This window comes from Cynara cardunculus (genome assembly GCF_001531365.2).
Source record: "Cynara cardunculus var. scolymus isolate 2C chromosome LG 3, CcrdV1, whole genome shotgun sequence".
Taxonomy (NCBI): Eukaryota; Viridiplantae; Streptophyta; class Magnoliopsida; order Asterales; family Asteraceae; genus Cynara; species Cynara cardunculus.
The window spans coordinates 35,165,251-35,184,826 of record NC_037530.1 but is presented as its reverse complement, the minus strand read 5'-3'; the positions used below and the strand labels follow the sequence as shown (position 1 = coordinate 35,184,826).

The 19,576-nt window shown below is 31.5% G+C and overlaps 1 protein-coding gene and 1 non-coding gene across 2 annotated transcripts; one reads left to right on the top strand and one right to left on the bottom strand.

Moving 5' to 3' along the window:
* Positions 1-8,492: 8,492 nt before the first annotated feature.
* On the top strand, positions 8,493-11,764 carry LOC112510364 (nucleolar protein 56-like). Its single transcript, XM_025115762.1, has 8 exons — positions 8,493-8,797; positions 9,155-9,369; positions 9,488-9,645; positions 9,775-9,962; positions 10,046-10,298; positions 10,479-10,627; positions 10,708-10,842; positions 11,195-11,764. The coding sequence occupies exons 1-8, from the start codon at positions 8,593-8,595 to the stop codon at positions 11,506-11,508; spliced, it is 1,617 nt and encodes a 538-aa protein (XP_024971530.1). The 5' UTR covers positions 8,493-8,592; the 3' UTR covers positions 11,509-11,764.
* Positions 11,765-15,820: 4,056 nt separating this feature from the next.
* On the bottom strand, positions 15,821-15,940 carry LOC112510673. The gene has a single exon (XR_003069035.1). It is a non-coding gene; the product is annotated as a U5 spliceosomal RNA (small nuclear RNA).
* Positions 15,941-19,576: the final 3,636 nt, after the last annotated feature.

Below are 19,576 nucleotides of genomic sequence, written 5' to 3'. Positions count from 1 at the left end.
ACTCGCCACGTCAGCATGGTAACCGGTTAATACTTTATCGGTTACCTGGGTACTTAAATATTTAAAATTTTATATCTTAGGTAACAAAAAGTTTTGAAAATATATTACTCAAAATAGAATTCAAGTTAAAATACGTTAATTTTTCATACAATTTGTTCTAATTTTAAATCATATAAAAATGAGTTATAAATAAAATTATAATTTTAAAACCAAAATCTATTACTTTATGTAAATCACATGATTGATAATTGTTTTAAGGATAAATTATCAATTTTTATTATAAAGTCACATCAATGAAATATAGTTTACATTTATAGCTTTAAAAAAATAATTCTATAATTATTTTCTCAAAAAAAATAATTATACTTTTAAAGAATATGTCTTATAAAAATAATATATTAAAAAAAGCATCATAAAAGCTTGTATTTAAGAAAAGTATATGATTGGATATAATTGCTTATAAAAGATTATTGACCTTTTTAACACTATTTATATGAATTGATGGTGTTTTTAATGCTATGTAGTGGTTCAGTTGGTGATTAATTTTTTTATTAATCTGGATATCCAGCCTGCGATGCGAGTCGACTAATTCCATGACGACTATCTGTTTTGCAGATAGTTCGGAGTAGAGATGGCCAAATGGGCACGGCCCGGCCCGTAACCGCCGGAGGACCGGAACCGGTATGGACCGGTTGTGGACCGCCGGTTATGAACCGGTTATGGATTTTAACGTTTTTTAGGACCGGAACCGGTTATGTAACCGGTTATAGGACCGGCTCGGTCCGGCCCGGTCAACAAAAGTCAACGTGTATATATATATAACAAAACGTATTTATAAAATTAAACGTATATATATACATATATATATATATATATATATATATATAACAAAACATATTTTTAAACGTATTTATAAAATTAAACGTATACATATATAACAAAACATATTTTTAAACGTATTTATATAAATACGTTTAAAAATATGTTTTGTTATATATGTATACGTTTAATTTTATAAATGTATGTATATAAATTTATTAATTACCAAAAATTTGAAAAAAAAAATATTTTTTTTGCAAAGGACCGGCTGTAACCGGTTATGGGACCGGAACCGGGACCGGACGACTTAACCGATTACCGGTAAGCTTGACCGGTTATAGAGGATTTCACCGGAACCGGGACCGGTTATGGAACGTTTTTGTCTTGATCGGGACCGGCCGTAACCGGTTATGGCCCGGCCCGGGACCGATTTTTGGCCACCTCTAGTTCGGAGTCACCGTATTTGAACCTTCGTAGCCACAAGAGGATTTTTATTTTTCCGAACATGGGACAACCTGGTACTTTTGACTTTTGGAGCCAAGCTCAAACCAATCAGGCGTCTCCTGATGATTAATTTTTGGGAAAGGGGCGCGATAAAATATACCATATAAAACATTATACCCTTTTAACATTTTTTTTGTTTTAAGGGTATATGCGGTATAAAATAATAAAATATATAGGACAGGACAATATATAATTGAGTGAGACAAAACTGTAGTTATTTTGTTCTGTTAAAATAGGTGGAAAAAAAATCTAAATACTATTTGATCTGTATCATTTATACTATTGTATATATAAAAATCGTTCAAGGAATTTGAGGGGTAATTTAGTCATTTTAATATTTTGTCTTGTCATGTCCAAATTTACCGAAGATTATATATACAAATTGTTGAAAAGTTGTATCAAACACCAAATAAACAAGCAGATAAACAATCCAATCTGATATGGTTTATATATTAAAAACAATTTTTGTCATTTTAAAAAAAAGTTAATTTCAAACTTTGTGTCGGTGTATTTATTATTATGTAGTACTCGATGTTAGCTAGATTTATAGTTAATGCTTTGAATGGTCCCAATTTGAAATCAAACATGTGCAATTTCATTTAATTTGAGTTTAAACATTTTCTTTATTAACTAGATATCCAACCCGTTATGTGAGCCGACTAATTCCATGACGACCATCTGCTTCATGGGTCGTCTGGAGTCATTGCATTTGAACCTCTGTGGGCACAAGGAGATTTTTTATTCCTCATTGGATTCGAACCTAAGACCTCCAGTCATTTTTGACATTTGGAGTCCGAACTCAAACTAATCACGCACCATCCTTATGGTTGAGTTTAAACATCTGTCATCGGGGGATTTTTAGTTTCTTCCAAAGTGCTTATATTAAAATATGAAAAACTATTTTGAATTAAGATTTTAATTAAATGGGCATTTTAAATATAAAAGTTGAGCATCTGTATATATTCTTTGTGTTTTTTTTTATTAATAAAATATGTGTTACAGTTTCAATGTTGATTTGAAACCTCTGAATAGTAAATATTTGGGTAAAAAATTAATTACTGACAATCTCAATCGACTTTATATGGAATTCGTCTTTGAGGACATTAATGTGAACGGACATTTTTTGGCTCACTTTGAATAAACATGTTTGACGAAATCATACATATAACAAAAATAACAAGTTGTCAAGTATTATTATAGGGTCTTTTTAAAATAATAAGTTATACAAATATTAATTGTGCTATTAATTTTATTTCAAATAAATATTTATTGTTGTAAAAGTACGACAAAAATGAACTGTAAAAATTAATCGAAAAAGAAAAAAGAAAATGGGGAATAGGAAGGAAAGTATTAAAAGAGAAATTTAAATAAACATAAATAAAATAATTATTAACTTATTGTTAAAATCTTTGTGATAATACTGGATAACCCGAGTTCAAAATTTTCCATTAACAGTTCTATTTAATTTTTAATTATTATATAACTAGTATTGGACTATATGATGTCCTGGGCCGTCGGCCCTGCACTACCCCCAACACTAGCATATCTTAATTCTTTTACTATATTTCATTTCAATTTTTATCAATCAAACGTGTGGTTAAATTTCATTCCAATTTTTTTAAATTCAAAATTTCATTCATGGATTTTATTTTCTGATTAATATTGTATTAAATGGAATTCAAAAAGTATGAGAGAAACAAACAATAAAGTTTAATATGAGCAATATTAACTACAATTAATACATTAAATACATCTTTAGAAATCGTGTAAAACATAATTGCATAAGACTTGAGATGGTCTTGAATTTTTCACCGAGTATCGAAATCACATCACAATCTCCGTTGTTACATTCATTGACATTGGCTCTAACAGACGTCAAAGGTAAGCGTTAAGCGTCGTCACGTGTTAATTACATGAAGGACATTAGTCAGTTATATTCAGGGCCGTCCTTGGGGGAGGACGGGCCGGGAGTACGCCCAGGGCCCATAAAAATTAGGGGCCCAATTTTTTTTAATATATATAATAATAGTTCAAAAAAATTAGTAAATAGAAGATATATAAAAAAATTAGTATCTAATATGACAATAAAAGATTTTTGTACTACATTAACTATTAAAGATCCAAACATGTATAAATTAAACATATTGAAGAAAAAAAATACATAAAGAGGTTAATCTGTCGTTCATTATATAATATTATTTAATATTTTTCTAATTTTTTTTTTATCTAAAGCCGATGTCTAAAACTATTTGTTTCGAAAACTTTGATATATTTTTCATAATTTATCTCCCATCGACTCTTTTAATTATTCCATCTTCGCGTGAATTCTATTTTTATATTAAAATATGTTAGATTTTCTTGTTATTAGTTAACATAACCCTCATTTTTTGATAAAATTATCAATCATATGAGACGGTACAACTTATATTTATATTTAGAATAATAAAACTATATTTTTTTTTCATAGTTGTTCTTTATTTTCTAATATTGAGTGTATAAATATTATGTACTCTTCTATCTCTAAAAGAAGAATACAATCTCAAACTATCACCAACATGAGTTTTTTAATTTATATAATCGATGATTCCAGAAAAGTTTGTTTTAACCCTAACTCTATGTTTTTTAGTCTTCTTTTACGTAGGAAAGAAAGGAAAGTAATGGATGAAGAAAAATATTATGTTATCGAGATTTTTTTAGGGAAAGGAAAAGAAAAGGAAAGGGAAAAAAATTATATCAAATTATATTATTTATTTCTTTATTTTCCTTCCTCTATCTTCTTTATTATAAACACAAATAAAAAAAACTTTTTTTTCGTCCTTTCTTTTATTTTTCTTTTCATTTCTCATTTTTTTCTTTCATTCTCAAATCCGAAAACATAATATAAAAGTTTAAAATGATGTTAATCTTCCCAAATTCGAAAACATAATATAAAAGTTTAAAATGGTGTTATTCTTCCCAAATTCGAAAACATAATATAAAAGTTTAAAATGGTGTTAAGCTTCCCAAATTCGAAAACATAATATAAAAATTTAAAATGGTGTTAATCTTCCCAAATTCGAAAACATAATATAAAANAGTTTAAAATGGTGTTAAGCTTCCCAAATTCGAAAACATAATATAAAAATTTAAAATGGTGTTAATCTTCCCAAATTCGAAAACATAATATAAAAATTTAAAATGATGTTAAAAAACATTAACATGACATGACATGAAAAACCAATCTATTTACATTTATTTACATAGTGTCACTTGGAAATCAGAAGAATCAACTTTCTAACCCCAAATGATGTCATTCTATGTACCAAAAGTGTATCATAGGATGTTTTTGATGATGAAACAAATTACCGATGCTACATAAAAATGTTCTAGTAGATAATATTAATTTAGAAATGAATATTAATTGATTTTGTGTCCAAAAATACTCGAAAAAACGGTATTATATGACTTCAATGTTATTTCTGATGATAAAAACAATATATTGTAAAAATATCATACTTATCGAGAGCCCTTTCTCACATCTCGCCCAGGGCCTAAAAAAGTCAGGAACGGGCCTGGTTATATTTTTTAATAAAATAAATTTGTGATACATATACATAAAGCATGTGTATAAACAATTAAATCTATGTGTCATACTACAAATAGAAAAAAGAAAAGAAAAAGAAACCTAGATTAACACCCCGTCTCCATCGTTGTTGTCAGAGAAAAACCTGCCGTCACCATACATCACTGTCGTAAGATAAATCACATATCCCGTTATCATAATCAAAACCTACTTCGATTATGGGATTTACAAACCCACTTCAAACACAGTACGAGAGGAATTATTCATTGCTTATTCATACTCCATTCTCATCGTAATTAACACCATAACTAGGTGTGTATTCTTCAAAAGCTACAAGATAGCTTATTACGTGAAAATTGTGGATCGAAAAGCAAGTAAGATAAAAAAAAAGCGAAAACAGTGGTTTTGTATTGGTAAAGTGGTTTTACAGAGTGAGACCAAGGAGACGATGGTGTAGGGGAGAGATGGACGCAAGGGACGATGAAGGTGCAAGCAATCAGTGGTTCATAATAGGGAGTGGTAGTCCGTTCACCAAATAAAATGAAAGGAAATGAAAAATGACCAAAATACCCTTCATTTAATAAATTTTAACCGTTAATGAGAGGGGTCAAAACCGAACAAATATGCAAACTATGATGATAAATATGTATTGAATGAATTATAAGGAGCAAAATCAAGAAAATCAGATCTAATACCAAAAATTGTTTAAAGCCCACTACTCCATAACTAGTATTTGGTGGGTTGGGTTGGGTCGCTTGGATTTGGGCTTTGATAACTATAATTTTCGAAATGGGCCGTCGGTCTTTTTCTCAATACGAAATGTTTTTTATCGGGTTTTTTAAATGATTAAATCCAGATTTATTTATTTATATGTTTAATGCTATAAGGGTACTCGCACAATGCAGCAAACTACATCTTGATTTTAATATTTTATTTTATTCTTTATCATGGTCGATGTTATAATATGGTCTTATATGATTTTGAAAAAGCGATGATGTTTTTATTTTTGAATAAAATATAAACTTGAATATATCATAAAATTTTGACAAAAATATATCGATATTAATATCTAACTATTTAAAATTCTTATTTTTTGTGTAATTTTTTAATTCAATTTTTTTATTATAATTTAATTTATGTTCAATAACAAAGTAATTTATATTTGGTTTAATAATATAAATTTTTTTATATAAAAATAATAATTAATTTTTTTGTTATAACTCGACAATTATCCTAATTATATTTTAGATTTTTTATATTTTAAAATGAGATGTTTATTCTCTATTTGATTATGTTTATCCGCAGTTAGTTACACGAATTCAAACATGAAACTTTAATAAGGTGTACTTATGCATAATTTATTTGTAATCTTGAATTTTAAGTAATATGCATCAATATACAGTTTTTCAAACATAAAAAATGGTTTTTAAGAGTTTTTGTCAAATGTTTTATAATATAATATAGTTAATATTTATTTTATTTTTAATATAATATTTATAAACTGCAAAAAAAAAACTGTCAACGACAGTTTATATGGAAAATTATATGTATTGTTCACGTACATGACATAAAGTAAGAAAGTCCGCATATTTTGGCCATTTTTTTTATTTTTTGTTAGTTTAGCCAATTAAATTTACCCGGCCAGATATAATTTGATCATTATGAACAAATCCACGTATATACAAAATACCGTCTCAATTCATCCTATTTCATCAGATTTCATAAAACCACACGATTTTCCCGAAATCCGATCATCTCCTCTCCCTTCTTTCGATCACCTTTTCCATAAAATATACCATTTGTCACAATTTAATTCATGTTTTAAATTTAATCAGTAATTATGTTTTTTTAGACAACGTCATATAACATAACACAAGTGGGGCCGAATTTCATTTTGTGATATTGTAACTTTTTAGTCATATATGTTCATCATAGATGGGTATCGGAGAAGTCCCTGTACTCATCGAGGAATGAAATTCTGTAGATCACAGTTAAGTCGCGTTCACTCAAGAACACAAGATTACAAGATATGTAGAATTGAATTTGTCGGATGTCTCAACATATGTTCGATATTTCTCTCTCAATTCAATGCGATCAACTCTCACAAACTTTCTTAGGGGCCGTTTACCATACACTTACCCGGTAAGTGGGTTACTAGTAAAATTTAACACTATTATTTACTTACCGGGTAAGATTTTAATTCATCAAAACGACATTGTACGCAACAATTCACCCGGTAAGCACTTATCGTGGTAAGAGTCGTCGCTCTCACTTACCGAGTAAGACTCTTGGTCCTTCTCTCACTCTTATCAGGTAAGATTTTTTTATTCTTATCACATTCATTCAATAAGGTAATGTGGCTTTATGTTCACTTACATGAGTAAACGTTTAGTAAACGACCCCTTAATAATTGAAATATTTATACAACGTTCTTGTCGAACGACTTTGCGAGCCTTTGATCTACCTTAAAGGTGCCGCACTCAGCAAAAAATCGGGTACTATTAACAACATATGGTACTTAGCACTGGAACACCATGTGTCTTTGCACTTGATAGTGGTCGTGACCATTTCTGCCACATGCCAACATTAGGTTTTGGCTACTTGATGTATTTGGTACCTGGTAGTGGTTGTGACCATTTATGCCATGTGATTGCACAAATTTTAATTTTTTGGGTACTGGATGCATTTCACGGTGACACACAATCACTACAGAAATGCACATGCAACCGTGTTAATACATTCAGTTGGATATTTAGTGTTCGACATGGTTACCATAGACATACACATGCAACAACTACACATACTTGCAGTGAGAGTTATTCTAAATTGGCAGGTATTTTTTTGGAGACAAATCATGTTTCATCAGTCAAAAACTTGTATATGTGTATAAACAAGTGCTTAATGAATAAGGAAGCACTAACACTGATATTAACATCAACTTCTATTCTTTCAAGATTAAAACCCAACATCTAATGATGCTCATAGAAGATTTTATGTACGTTACATGAAATATAATTTTGAGGGTGAATCCTTGGAAGTTCTCAGTACGGAAACCATTACTGTATATGAAGGGCTAATAAAATTTTAAGGACAATATATACACGTCTTCAATTTTTGTTGACTAGTTTTCTAACACGTATCTTTTTTTTAATGTAGAAAAAAGTAAATAGAACTAGTCACGAATTATCCGAGATCAAATTTCATGACCAATACTGGTTAAGGCCTAAAGGGCTGTATGACAGTTGTTAAATGGTTTGATATAAAATGATTAAGTGGTCAGAATGATTAAGAGACTCCCATGATATAAAACAAAAATGTAATATAATTGTTTGGTAATTATTTACAACGAAATTAGAGCGCTGAATGGTTAAAGAAGGCCCATGATACAAAATCATTCAGAGGGTTTTAGAATCATTAAGAGATAGATTTTTTTGCTAAACTAGATTCACCTCTAATGATTCAGAAGTTGCTTCTTAATTGAACTATTGAGAGGTAAAGAAATGAGAAGGGTCATTTTTAAACAATGAGAATTTGTACAGGGGCTGGATTAGAAATTATTTATTTTATTTTTCCCTCTAAAACCCTAAAAGACCTAGCGGCTCTTCATAAAGAGAGCGAGAGAGAAAGGCGACGCCAAAACCCTAAACTCAGTACACAGAGGGTTTGAAGAAAAGTAGCCCCATTGAGTTTTGAGCTTTTGGTCTTCAATGGCGTTGTATGTTCTATACGAGTCTGCATCCGGATACGGCCTATTTTTGGCCCACGGTATAGATGAAATTGGACAAAACACAGAGGCTGTTCGTAACTCAATAGTTGATCTCAATCGCTTTGGAAAGGTTGTAAAGCTTGCTGCTTTTAATCCCTTTGAATCAGCTCTCGATGCTCTCAATCAGTGCAATGCCGTCTCAGAAGGTACATATACATGCATATACACACGCATATACATATATCATATACGTCCTTGCTATTTGAAAATGACTGTAATGCGTTCCTTTGGCGGTATTTCATGAAGATGACACTTGTTTTCATAACAGTCCTTAGTTAGCAAGAGATAAGCTCACTGTCGTTGATAGGGTTAATTGTTACAACAAACTGAACAAAGTGCACATTTAGGTTGGAGAATTTTATTCCCTTATTAGACATGATAATATGTAGAGTTTTGAGGTCAAAAAATTGATTTTTGATTGTTTTGATATGTGCATGCTATCAAGTTTTGTGTAAACACATGATTCTTGTCTTTTATATGTTGATTTCTTTGTTTTTATTCAGGCCAAATGACTGATGAGTTGAGGAACTTTTTGGAGCTTAGCCTTCCTAAGGTCAAGGAAGGTAAGAAGCCTAAGTTCAGCCTGGGAGTAGCTGATCCCAAAATTGGGTCGCACATATATGAAGAAACTAAGATCCCTTGCCAGAGTAATGAGTTTATTCTGGAGCTTGTTCGAGGTGTTCGTTTGCATTTCGATAGGTTCATTGAAAATCTCAAGGTGTTATTCTTGTGTAGTTTTTCCTGTTAAATTATTTTTTCAGGATCTGTACCCAGTTGCAGAATGTTTTAATCTTCTTAAAACCTTCTGACCACTGTTTTTCTCAAAACTTATATAGCCTGGTGATTTGGAGAAAGCTCAACTTGGTCTGGGCCACAGTTATAGTAGGGCAAAGGTGAAGTTCAATGTTAATCGTGTTGACAATATGGTCATTCAAGCGATCTTCCTTCTTGATACCCTCGATAAGGATGTAAATTCATTTTCCATGAGAGTCAGGTTTGTTGTAATCCTTCTATCAACATAATCAGTGGTTTATTGTTATAAATTTTGGAAAGAAATTTGTATTTGTTTTTTCTTCTTAAAATGCATTAGACTCTTGCATCATGTGTCTGATGTTTGATGCAGGGAATGGTACTCATGGCATTTCCCCGAGCTAGTAAAGATTGTTAATGACAACTATCTTTATGCTAAACTTGCAAAATATATAGAGGACAAGTCAGAGTTGTCTGAAGATAAGTTACAAGACTTGATTGATATTCTTGGTGATGAAGATAAAGCAAAGGAAGTGATAGAAGCTGCTAAAGCATCCATGGGTATGATTATAGATGCTACTACTTTGTGATTATGGAAGCATCTCATCATTTTGTCATGATTTTTTCTCATTTTCTTTTTTCAGGCCAGGACTTGTCACCAGTTGACTTAATTAACGTCAAGATGTTTGCACAGCGGGTGTTGGATCTTGCTGACTACAGGAAGAAGCTGTACGATTATCTTGTTTCTAAAATGAGCGATATAGCACCTAACTTGGCTGCATTAATCGGTGAAGTTGTAGGAGCTCGTTTGATATCTCATGCTGGAAGCCTCACAAATCTTGCCAAGTGCCCTTCTTCTACTCTTCAAATCCTTGGTGCCGAGAAGGCACTGTTCAGGTCTTATATTTGCTCTGTTAGCACTTAGCTTCTAGGAATAAACATAAGTTTTTAATCAAGTGTTTGTGGTTCCATTGTTTTAGATTGGTTTTTTGGGTGTTTTTCTTTTTGGGCGGTGACCAAGAATTTTGAGCTAAAAGCAGTTAGATGTAGATATTGATCATGCTGTTCTTGTTTCAGGGCTTTGAAAACCAAAGGGAACACACCAAAATATGGTCTTATTTTTCATTCATCCTTTATTGGGCGTGCATCTGCCAAAAACAAAGGTCGAATGGCTCGTTATCTAGCTAACAAGTGTTCGATTGCTTCTAGAATTGATTGCTTCTCAGGTTAGCCTATAATTCTGTTTCAAAAGTTGTTTCCTTGGTCTTTCTACATGGCCTAAGATTGACACTTTTAATGACCACAGAAAGCAGCACCACTTCTTTTGGAGATAAGCTGCGTGAGCAAGTGGAGGAGCGTCTTGACTTTTATGACAAGGGGGTTGCACCACGTAAAAACATTGAGGTGATGAAAGCCGCTATGGAGAATGCTGCAAATCAAGGTTAGTGTGGAAAAGTCATGTACACTTTAATATCTTTTATCACGATTGGTAGTAAGCTCTAGATATTGCAACATCATGTAAGCAAAGATAGCAGTAACGATGATTGCTTACATATGCTATTGATGCATTTTCCTTCCCGTATTCTGAAATTTGGTCATTTGATCAGATACGATTCATAAATAGTAATTAAAGTTATGATCTTTATCAAAACTTCCCCCCAATTTATGTAGATGGTGGTTATCGAGAACCCAAAAAACTTGTTTTCTGATATCTAGATCTTGAAAAATATCATAAAATCTCCTCACCGTGAATCAAAAAAAGTCATTTTGTTAAATATATGTATCATTTGCAGGTGCAGAAATGGATGTGGATAAAGATTCTGAACCCTCATCAAAGAAAAGCAAGAAAAAGAAGTCGAAAGACAATGATGAAGCAAAAACAGACGACAAAGAGAACACAGCTACAAATGGAGATGCTGCTGAACCTAAATCCGGAAAGAAGAAAAAGAAGAGAGCCCTTGAAGAGGAGGCCAATGAGAACGTCAAAGAAAATGGCGCAAACGGAACAACAGAAAAGAAGAAGAAAAAGAAGAGCAAAGATGTGGAAATGGAGGATGTACCTGCTGTTAGTGAAGGCAAGAAAAAGAAGAAAAAGTCAGCAGAGTGAAGAAGAAGAAGAAGAAGAGAGTTCTGCAATACGGGTAAGTCGGCAACCTCTGTATCATGATCGTCATCTTTTCTTGCTATATCGTGGTGTTGTTGCCTACTGCTTGAATTATGATTATCGAAAACACAAGATTTGGAAATCGGAAGTTAGTTAGGTTAAGTTCATGCCAAAGTTTTGTTGTAGATTCGTTTGAATTTATTCGTGTTTAGTACGGTCGGTCGTAATAGATGCCCAACACAGTCTTTCATCTTGCAAATTGTGGTGTTTATATGCTTACAAAAAATGCTTATGTTCTAATCTTGATCTTCACTAATGGATGTTTTCCCATCAACACTTCTTTCTTGATTTCAAACTGACCCAAGACCAGTTGGGCTTGTCTAAGCTAAGCCAGGTTGTTGACCGCGAACATACGAGAGTGAGGTTGGCAGGTGAAAGAATTATAAAATGTAATAGGGTTTTAATTTGAAATGGTAGTTTGGTAATTTATTAAGGGTTAAATGCATGAAATAACAACCTACTTTCATAAATTTTCTTATTGTAGCATTTTACTTTTGCTTTTCTTTATTACAACAATGCATTTTCAAATTATTTTTTATTAAGGCATCATACTTTTAAAAAATCTACCCATTATAGCAATGGATAACCTGTTATCTTTTAAACCGGTTAATCTTTTGACTTTTTTTGCTTTTGTGACTTTAATGAGGGGATGTGGACGACACATCATTTTGATACTTAATTATAATAAAAATAAAAACATATTTCAAATTATTATTAGTATTTTTCGTTATTATTTTAAAAAACATTTTTATTTTTTTATTTTTTCTAATTAAGTTGCATGTAAATTAAATATTTTAAAGTAAAATATTTTTTAAATAAATATGCTATATTATTTTTCGAGATATATTTAGCGTGTAATAAGATTAATTGAGATGCACAAAAGTTGACAGGACAGTTACACCCTATCCTTATAAAAAATAGTTTTAGATATATTCTTTTTACTATGTAGCTTATTAAAGATTAAATATTTGCTTAGTTTGAAAGTACTAACTAAAAGTTTAAGAAAATCATAAAGCGAATTAATAACTTATAATAAAACATGTTTAAATACATGATAATTATCGAACACTACTAATACAACATTAATACTTTTATTATTAACTTTATCCACAAAACATTTTATCATTAAAATTAAATTAAAACAAATTTTATCTTATTTTAGATCTAAAATTATGGTAAAATTTAGAATTGAACAAATTATACCTAAAAATAAGAATTTACCAATATATATATAGTTGGGTTCACGTGAGACTAACTTGTTTTCGTGAAACCCGTGAGACACTCTTTTACACTTGAAACTTCACAGCAAAATGATGTGAATGTATTTTAAAAGCCGAACCTTTACAGCAAAAACACTGTGAAAATTATCTTCACAGATTTTGCTGTGAAGTTTCAAGTGTAAAAAAATGGTTTCACGGGTCTTATGAAAAAGACTGGTCTCACGTGATCTCAAGTCTATTATATATATATATATATATATATATATATAGGGAATGGTTCAAACGAGAACCCCTGTGATTTACGAGAACGCGAGAACAACTTATTAACCTCATATTGTGATAAAAAAATAAAATTAAAAGATTTTTAAAATTAAAATTGAAATTTAAAAAGATTAAAAGAAAATTAAAATTAAAAGGGTAATAATGGAAATGATGTCATAAAATCTTTTAACACGATCACATGATTAATATTGATTATCCTTTATCTAATATATCGGTTAAGAATTCAAAGGAGACCAACAAAGAAGTCATAACGTCTTATCTAATTAGTTTATCACACATTTATCACAACGAATTACTGACGAAATCAATTAAACGATTTTGTGTGATATTAGTGTGATAATCATGTGATATCAATATCACTCGACTTGATTATATGGTTTCAATGGGTTAGGTTAGACATTATCACAACGATTCCAGATGGTTTTGATAGATTAGGATTAGATAATCACACATTTATCACAACGAAAACGATTTTGTGTGATATAGGTGTGATAATCATGTGATATGAGTGTGATAATCATGTGATATCAATATCATCGACTTGATCATGGTTTCAATGGGTTAAATTAGACGTTATCACAACGATTTCGGATGGTTTCGATAGGTTAGGATTAGACAATCACACATTTATCACAACGAAAACGATTTTGTGTGATATGGTGTGATAATCATGTGATATGGGTGTGATAATCATGTGATATGGGTTTCAAGTCGTCCACTCTAGATCGACAAAAAAATGGATACTAACGATATGAAGAAAATGTATTAAAAAAGTCGACTATCATGAACGATCTGGAGAAGAATGATGAACGATCTGGAGAAGAAGGATGAACAATCTGGAGAAGAAGGTTAGATAAGAAAACTAACCAGAGGAAAACGTGGAGACGTGGTCAACAAAAGGGATAATTATGAAATTGAAATAAAATAAAAGTTATAAAAATTACTTAATTACATTATTGTCCTTGCTAAATTATTTATATATAATATAAGTTAATTTATTAATTAAAAAAGTTTGAGGTTATTGGGTTGTTCTCGTATTCTCGTAAATCACAGATGTTCTCGTTTGAACCTCCACCTATATATAATCATAAGTTCATTTGAGAAGTGCTAAATGTGCCAGAAGTGATCCTAGTCTTTTATCCCTTCAAGATTTGCAACTATGGTAACAACTATGCGAAAAATAAAGGGACAATTTCGTAACTTTTACAAATAGGCGGCAAACAAGTGCATATGTAGACCCATTAAAATCTAATAAATAGGCAGCATATAATCAGTTACATAGTTCATGTGTGAATCAGATAATCAGTTCATATGTGAATCACACGAGATTACATATGCAATTGTTTACCACCCATGCGTAAACTTTTCAAAACTACCCTCTATCTTCCACATACCATGCGACCGAATTATCCGGTGTTTCACAGTCAGTGGCGGATCTAAAAACTTAGGGCACTGGGGGTCTTAGAGGTATAAAAAAATCTGAACCCGGATAACTTACTTGTACGAAAAAGTTTCGGGTTATTCGGTTTATGAGCTAAACGGTTTGGTTAACTGAATAAGCAAAGTTTTAGTTTCTGTTTTTTTTACCATTTCAGTTGATGCAATAGCAAATTATACTATTACTTTATATAGTTTCTTTCTAGATGAATTGGTTTGAACAAATATAGAATTAACATTAGGTGAATTGATTTACTTTTAAACCAAAAGAATAAGAAAATGAGATATATTTAATAAAACCATCAACCAACGTCAGCATTTTAGCATGATTGTATGAAATTTGAGCACTGAAATTACAGGTTTAGAATAGCAGATCTGAAGATGTAGAACTCGAACAACCGAGGTTAGAGATCATTGTGCGTGGGGAACGACGATCAAGCGAGGAAGTGAGGGGTTTCGTCAAAACAAGTTAAGCCACTGGAGGGAACCGTTGTAAGTTACTGGTGGAACTAAGGATATACAAGACGCAAACAAATCTTTTTTATACCTAAATTACTTAACAAATTTAATCTTTTACTGGAGGCCTTCCCCCACCTTCCGGAGCAACGTAAAGTGGCGAAGTAAACAAGTATCAAAATAACAAACTTTCTCATTTTGAATGATTAAGTTCTTAAACCCCTCTCACACCACTCACTTTTAACCCCCTTCCCCTCACACTCGCAACGGAAATTTTTTAAAATTTAAATTTACATCCCTATAATTAATTAATTAATTTATTTTATATCATTTTCTTTTAAATTTTTATTTTACACCCTTATCAAATTAACATACATAATCGTATATTAATAAAAAATATGTTTAAAGAATACGTTTTTATTGTAACAAGTTACACCATTTTAATCGTCTCGTCAATATCTTCGAAATGAGCTTAACATTGAATAGTTTTTGACTTAATTATATTATTATAAATACTATAAAAAAATATTTTTAATATTTACATTGATGGTAGATATTTTTTTCAAACCTCACAGACAACTGTTACTCTCTGTCGGCCGATCGTTGATTCACACTATTGCTAATCTATTTTCAGAGGGCTACAAAATAGTTATAATTTAAGATCTTTTTTAAGTAATCAATTTTTAAATTATTTTATTGAAAAATGTATTTGAATCATGAAAAGTTTAATGATTTTAAAAAAATAGTTTCATTTGAGGGTTTCAGAGATAGAGAAGGTTTAATAGCTTTCATGGCGTTATCATTGAAAATGATAAAAAACAGCTTTAACTAAAACATTTAAAGACTAAGTATTGATAGGAATTCTCTCAGATAAGAGAAAACTCTCCAAAAATAGGCATATGCCATTTTTATACGACGAACACACGGTATTCTTTAGTAAAAGGCGAAAAAATAGTTCGCTTTGTGCTCATCGCATGGCTGCGTGCCTTCTTCGCTTCACAGCTGAGGTTTATATATACACTCATCCTCGCCTTCTGATTTCACTAACCTACCGATGTGGGACAAACCCACCGCTCCCTACTTCCCGCTTTACTTTAAAACATATGCAAACATTTTCCTTTATTTTTTTTATATTATATATCCATCCATTATTGTTAAGATTTATTTTCCATTTTAAAATTTAATTATAAATTAAATATTTTCTTAGATTATATGTTAGTTTACAAATATCCATATTGATGGATAGATGTGTAATTTTACAAAAAAAAATTCAAGAGTTATCATTTCTTTCACTCCTTTTATTTTTGATTAACTTGTATATTCAAACCGCTATGCAAGCCAATTAATTCCAGGACGACCAACTGCTTTGCAGGTAGTCCGGAGTCACCGCACTTGAACCTCCATGATCACAAGGGGATTTTTGTTCTTTTTTGGATTTGAACCTGTGACCTCCAGACACTTTTGACTTTTAGAGTTAAGCTCAAACCAATCAGGCACCACTTTGTGGTTATTCAATCCTTTTATTTCAAAAACATTAAGCAAAAGAGACGGCACCATTCGTTTTTTCTTTTCTCAACTTGATCTTTTGCATATATTATGGTATAGTGTTTTAGATTCACTTAAGCGAAAGAGACCACACCTTTTTTTATGGGTCGGGTTCACATGAAACCAACTTGTTTTCATGAAACCATTTTTTTACACTTGAAACTTCATAACAAAACACTGTGAAGGTAAAAAAAAAACCATTTTTTTACACTTAAATTCACAGTGACAGTCTCTCTTAAACATATAACACTTTTTTATGAGTTATATAAGTTAAACCTTGTGAGAGTCTCTCTTAAACATATAACACTTTTTTATAATACTAACTTTTTTTTTTTTTCTATATGAATGGTCACATTCATAAATTATATTGTATAATATTTAAATTAAGGGGTCGTTTACCAAACGGTTACTCGGGTAAGCGTTTACTAACCTCACCGGATGAATATAATAGGGACTAAGAATAATACCCGGTAAGAGCGAGACAAGACCAAGAGTCTTACCGGATAAGTGAGGACGACTCTTACCACGGTAAGCGCTTACCGGGTAAATTGTTGCATACGGTGTCATTTTGGTGAACTAAAATATTATCCGGTAAGTAAATAATAGTGTTAAATTTTACCAGTAAACACTTATCGGGCAAGTGTTTGGTAAACGATCCCTAAGGTACATTATATATATGAATCTGACCAAAAATGTTTTGCATTTTCATGTATTTATATATTAGAATGAGAAAAAAGTATGTGACAATTTCATATATTTACCATTTAAAAATTAATAATTTTATTTATCATCTCAAATATTGGATCAATTCATATATTGACCTCTATAAACGGGTTGGACTACTGGTTAGGGATAACAGGCTGATCTTTCCCAAGAACTCACATCGACGAGAAAGCTTGGCACCTCGATGTCGGCTCTTCCCCACCTGGGGCTGTAGTATGTTCCAAGGGTTGGGATGTTCGCCCATTAAAGCGGTACGTGAGCTGAGTTCAGAACGTCGTGAGACAATTCAGTCCATATTCGGTGTGGGCGTTAAAGCATTAAGAGGACCTTTCCGTAGTACGAGAAGCTCGGGAAGGACGCACCTCTGGTGTACTAGTTATCGTGCCCAAGGTAAACGCTGGGTAGCCAAATACGGAGCGGATAACCGTTGAAAGCATATAAGTAGTAAGTCCACTCCCAGATGAGTGCTCTCCTATACCGACTTCCTCATAGTTCGTAAAACATGAAAAGTTGAATTATGGTTGTATTATTAATATTTGATTTTGATTATTACTTTTTTTTAAACATTGAATGTCAAAATAATCATTAAGACAAACTCGATCATTTGTTCAGTTTATCATCCAGTTGAATAATGATTATCTAAAAAGACAAATGATTATGTCAGAATATGAGTTAAAATGAGAAGCGTAAGAATGGATTTAGACCTTTAGATAATTTTTAATCTCACCCCACCCATTGATTGCGCTTATCATGTGAATTGATCCGGTACATCTCAGTGCACCACATTAGTGTTGATCATCAATTAGATTTGATCCAAAGGTGGAGATCCACTATTACCCTTCTCACTGTAACTTTCATTCTCACCGAAACCCTACCCTATTTAGAAAATGGTTTTATACCAACTTGATGTTACTATTACTAAATATTAGACACGATAAAATGAGTGAATTGGATAAAATGGCGAGTAATTCTTTTAGGGTGTGTTTGGTAGCTAGACGAGGCTAGACAAGACTGCATGAACGGGAATAAGGTAGGTGAGTGATTATGGAAGGTTTTAATTTGACATGAGTATTTTAGTAATTTATCAATCTTGTTTCATCTCCCATATTTTTGTCCTACCCAAGTCCTGTCTTAATAAATATCACGTCAAACATGAAATTGCAAGTTTTTGTCATATCATATCCTCCGTGCCAAACACACCTCCAATCCATCTTTTTTAGGTTTATTATATTCAACTTGTTAAATACAATTAAAAAAATTATATTATTACTATAATAATGATAACAATAACAATAACTTTTAAGAAAACAACATAAGAATATGCATATTAGGGGTGTGCATCGGTCGGGTTTGGGTGGAAAAATCAAAACCCAATCGGATTTCGGATATGGAAATCAAGCTCCAATTTTTGGATTTCAGACTTAGGATTGCTTCGGGTTCGGGTTAGTCGGGTTTCAGGTTTATAATGGGAAAACAATATATATCCAATCGATTTTGACGATGAATTCAATCGATTTAGAGGATTGATAAATCGATAGTATGCTTAGAAGTTAGAATAAAACTCAACAGACTAAGATATTTAGAATTTTCAAAAGATAATTAGATAAATAAATATATTTATATAGTATTTAAACTACATATGTATATATATTTTGGGTTTTCAGACGGATCAGGTGGCCAAAAATCAAACATAATCCGAACCTGAAATTTCCCAAAATGTCGGTTTTTGGATTTTCTGATTTTCGGACATCTGGGTTTTACATAAATACCTTATTTTAAGTTTGGGTTTTGAGTTCAGATTTCGGATAATTCGGGTTTTAGATACCCCTAATGTGTAGGAACTAATCATGGGTGATTTTTGACCCTGTTTTCACATGTCATTTGATTTCTTATCTTTTTAGATGAACTTTTAATTTTATATGTAGTCCGTTAAAGATAAAATAAAGCCAAACCAACCCATTTATAGATAAAATAAGTTGAAATTTGACATCTAAGGGCTTTTTACTAAACACTTACCTGGTAAGTGCTTACATAATTTTTTTATCGAATAAACATGAGAAGGGCCAAGAATCTTACCGGGTAAGAGCGATGAGAATGATGGAGAGTCTTACCCTGTAAGTGAGGATGACGACTCTTACCCAGTTAAGCGCTTACTCAGTAAATTTATTGCATTCGATATGTTTTGATGTACTAAAATCTTGCTCATCAAAATAAATCATAGTGTTAACTTTTATCAATAAACGCTTATCGAATAAGTAATTAGGTAAACGGTCCCTAAATATCACATAAGTGAATAGGATTGTCAACCAAGAGTAGAGATGGCCAAAAACCGGTCCCGGGCCGGTCCC

What these genes read in the sequence shown, in the direction of transcription:
- LOC112510364 (XM_025115762.1), top strand. Translation starts at nt 8,593, where the DNA reads ATGGCGTTGTATGTTCTATACGAGTCTGCATCCGGATACGGCCTATTT. An exon ending in AGCTGCTAAAGCATCCATGG is followed by an intron (nt 9,963 to 10,045) that starts GTATGATTATAG and finishes TTCTTTTTTCAG; the next exon opens with GCCAGGACTTGTCACCAGTT. An exon ending in GCCGAGAAGGCACTGTTCAG is followed by an intron (nt 10,299 to 10,478) that starts GTCTTATATTTG and finishes TTCTTGTTTCAG; the next exon opens with GGCTTTGAAAACCAAAGGGA.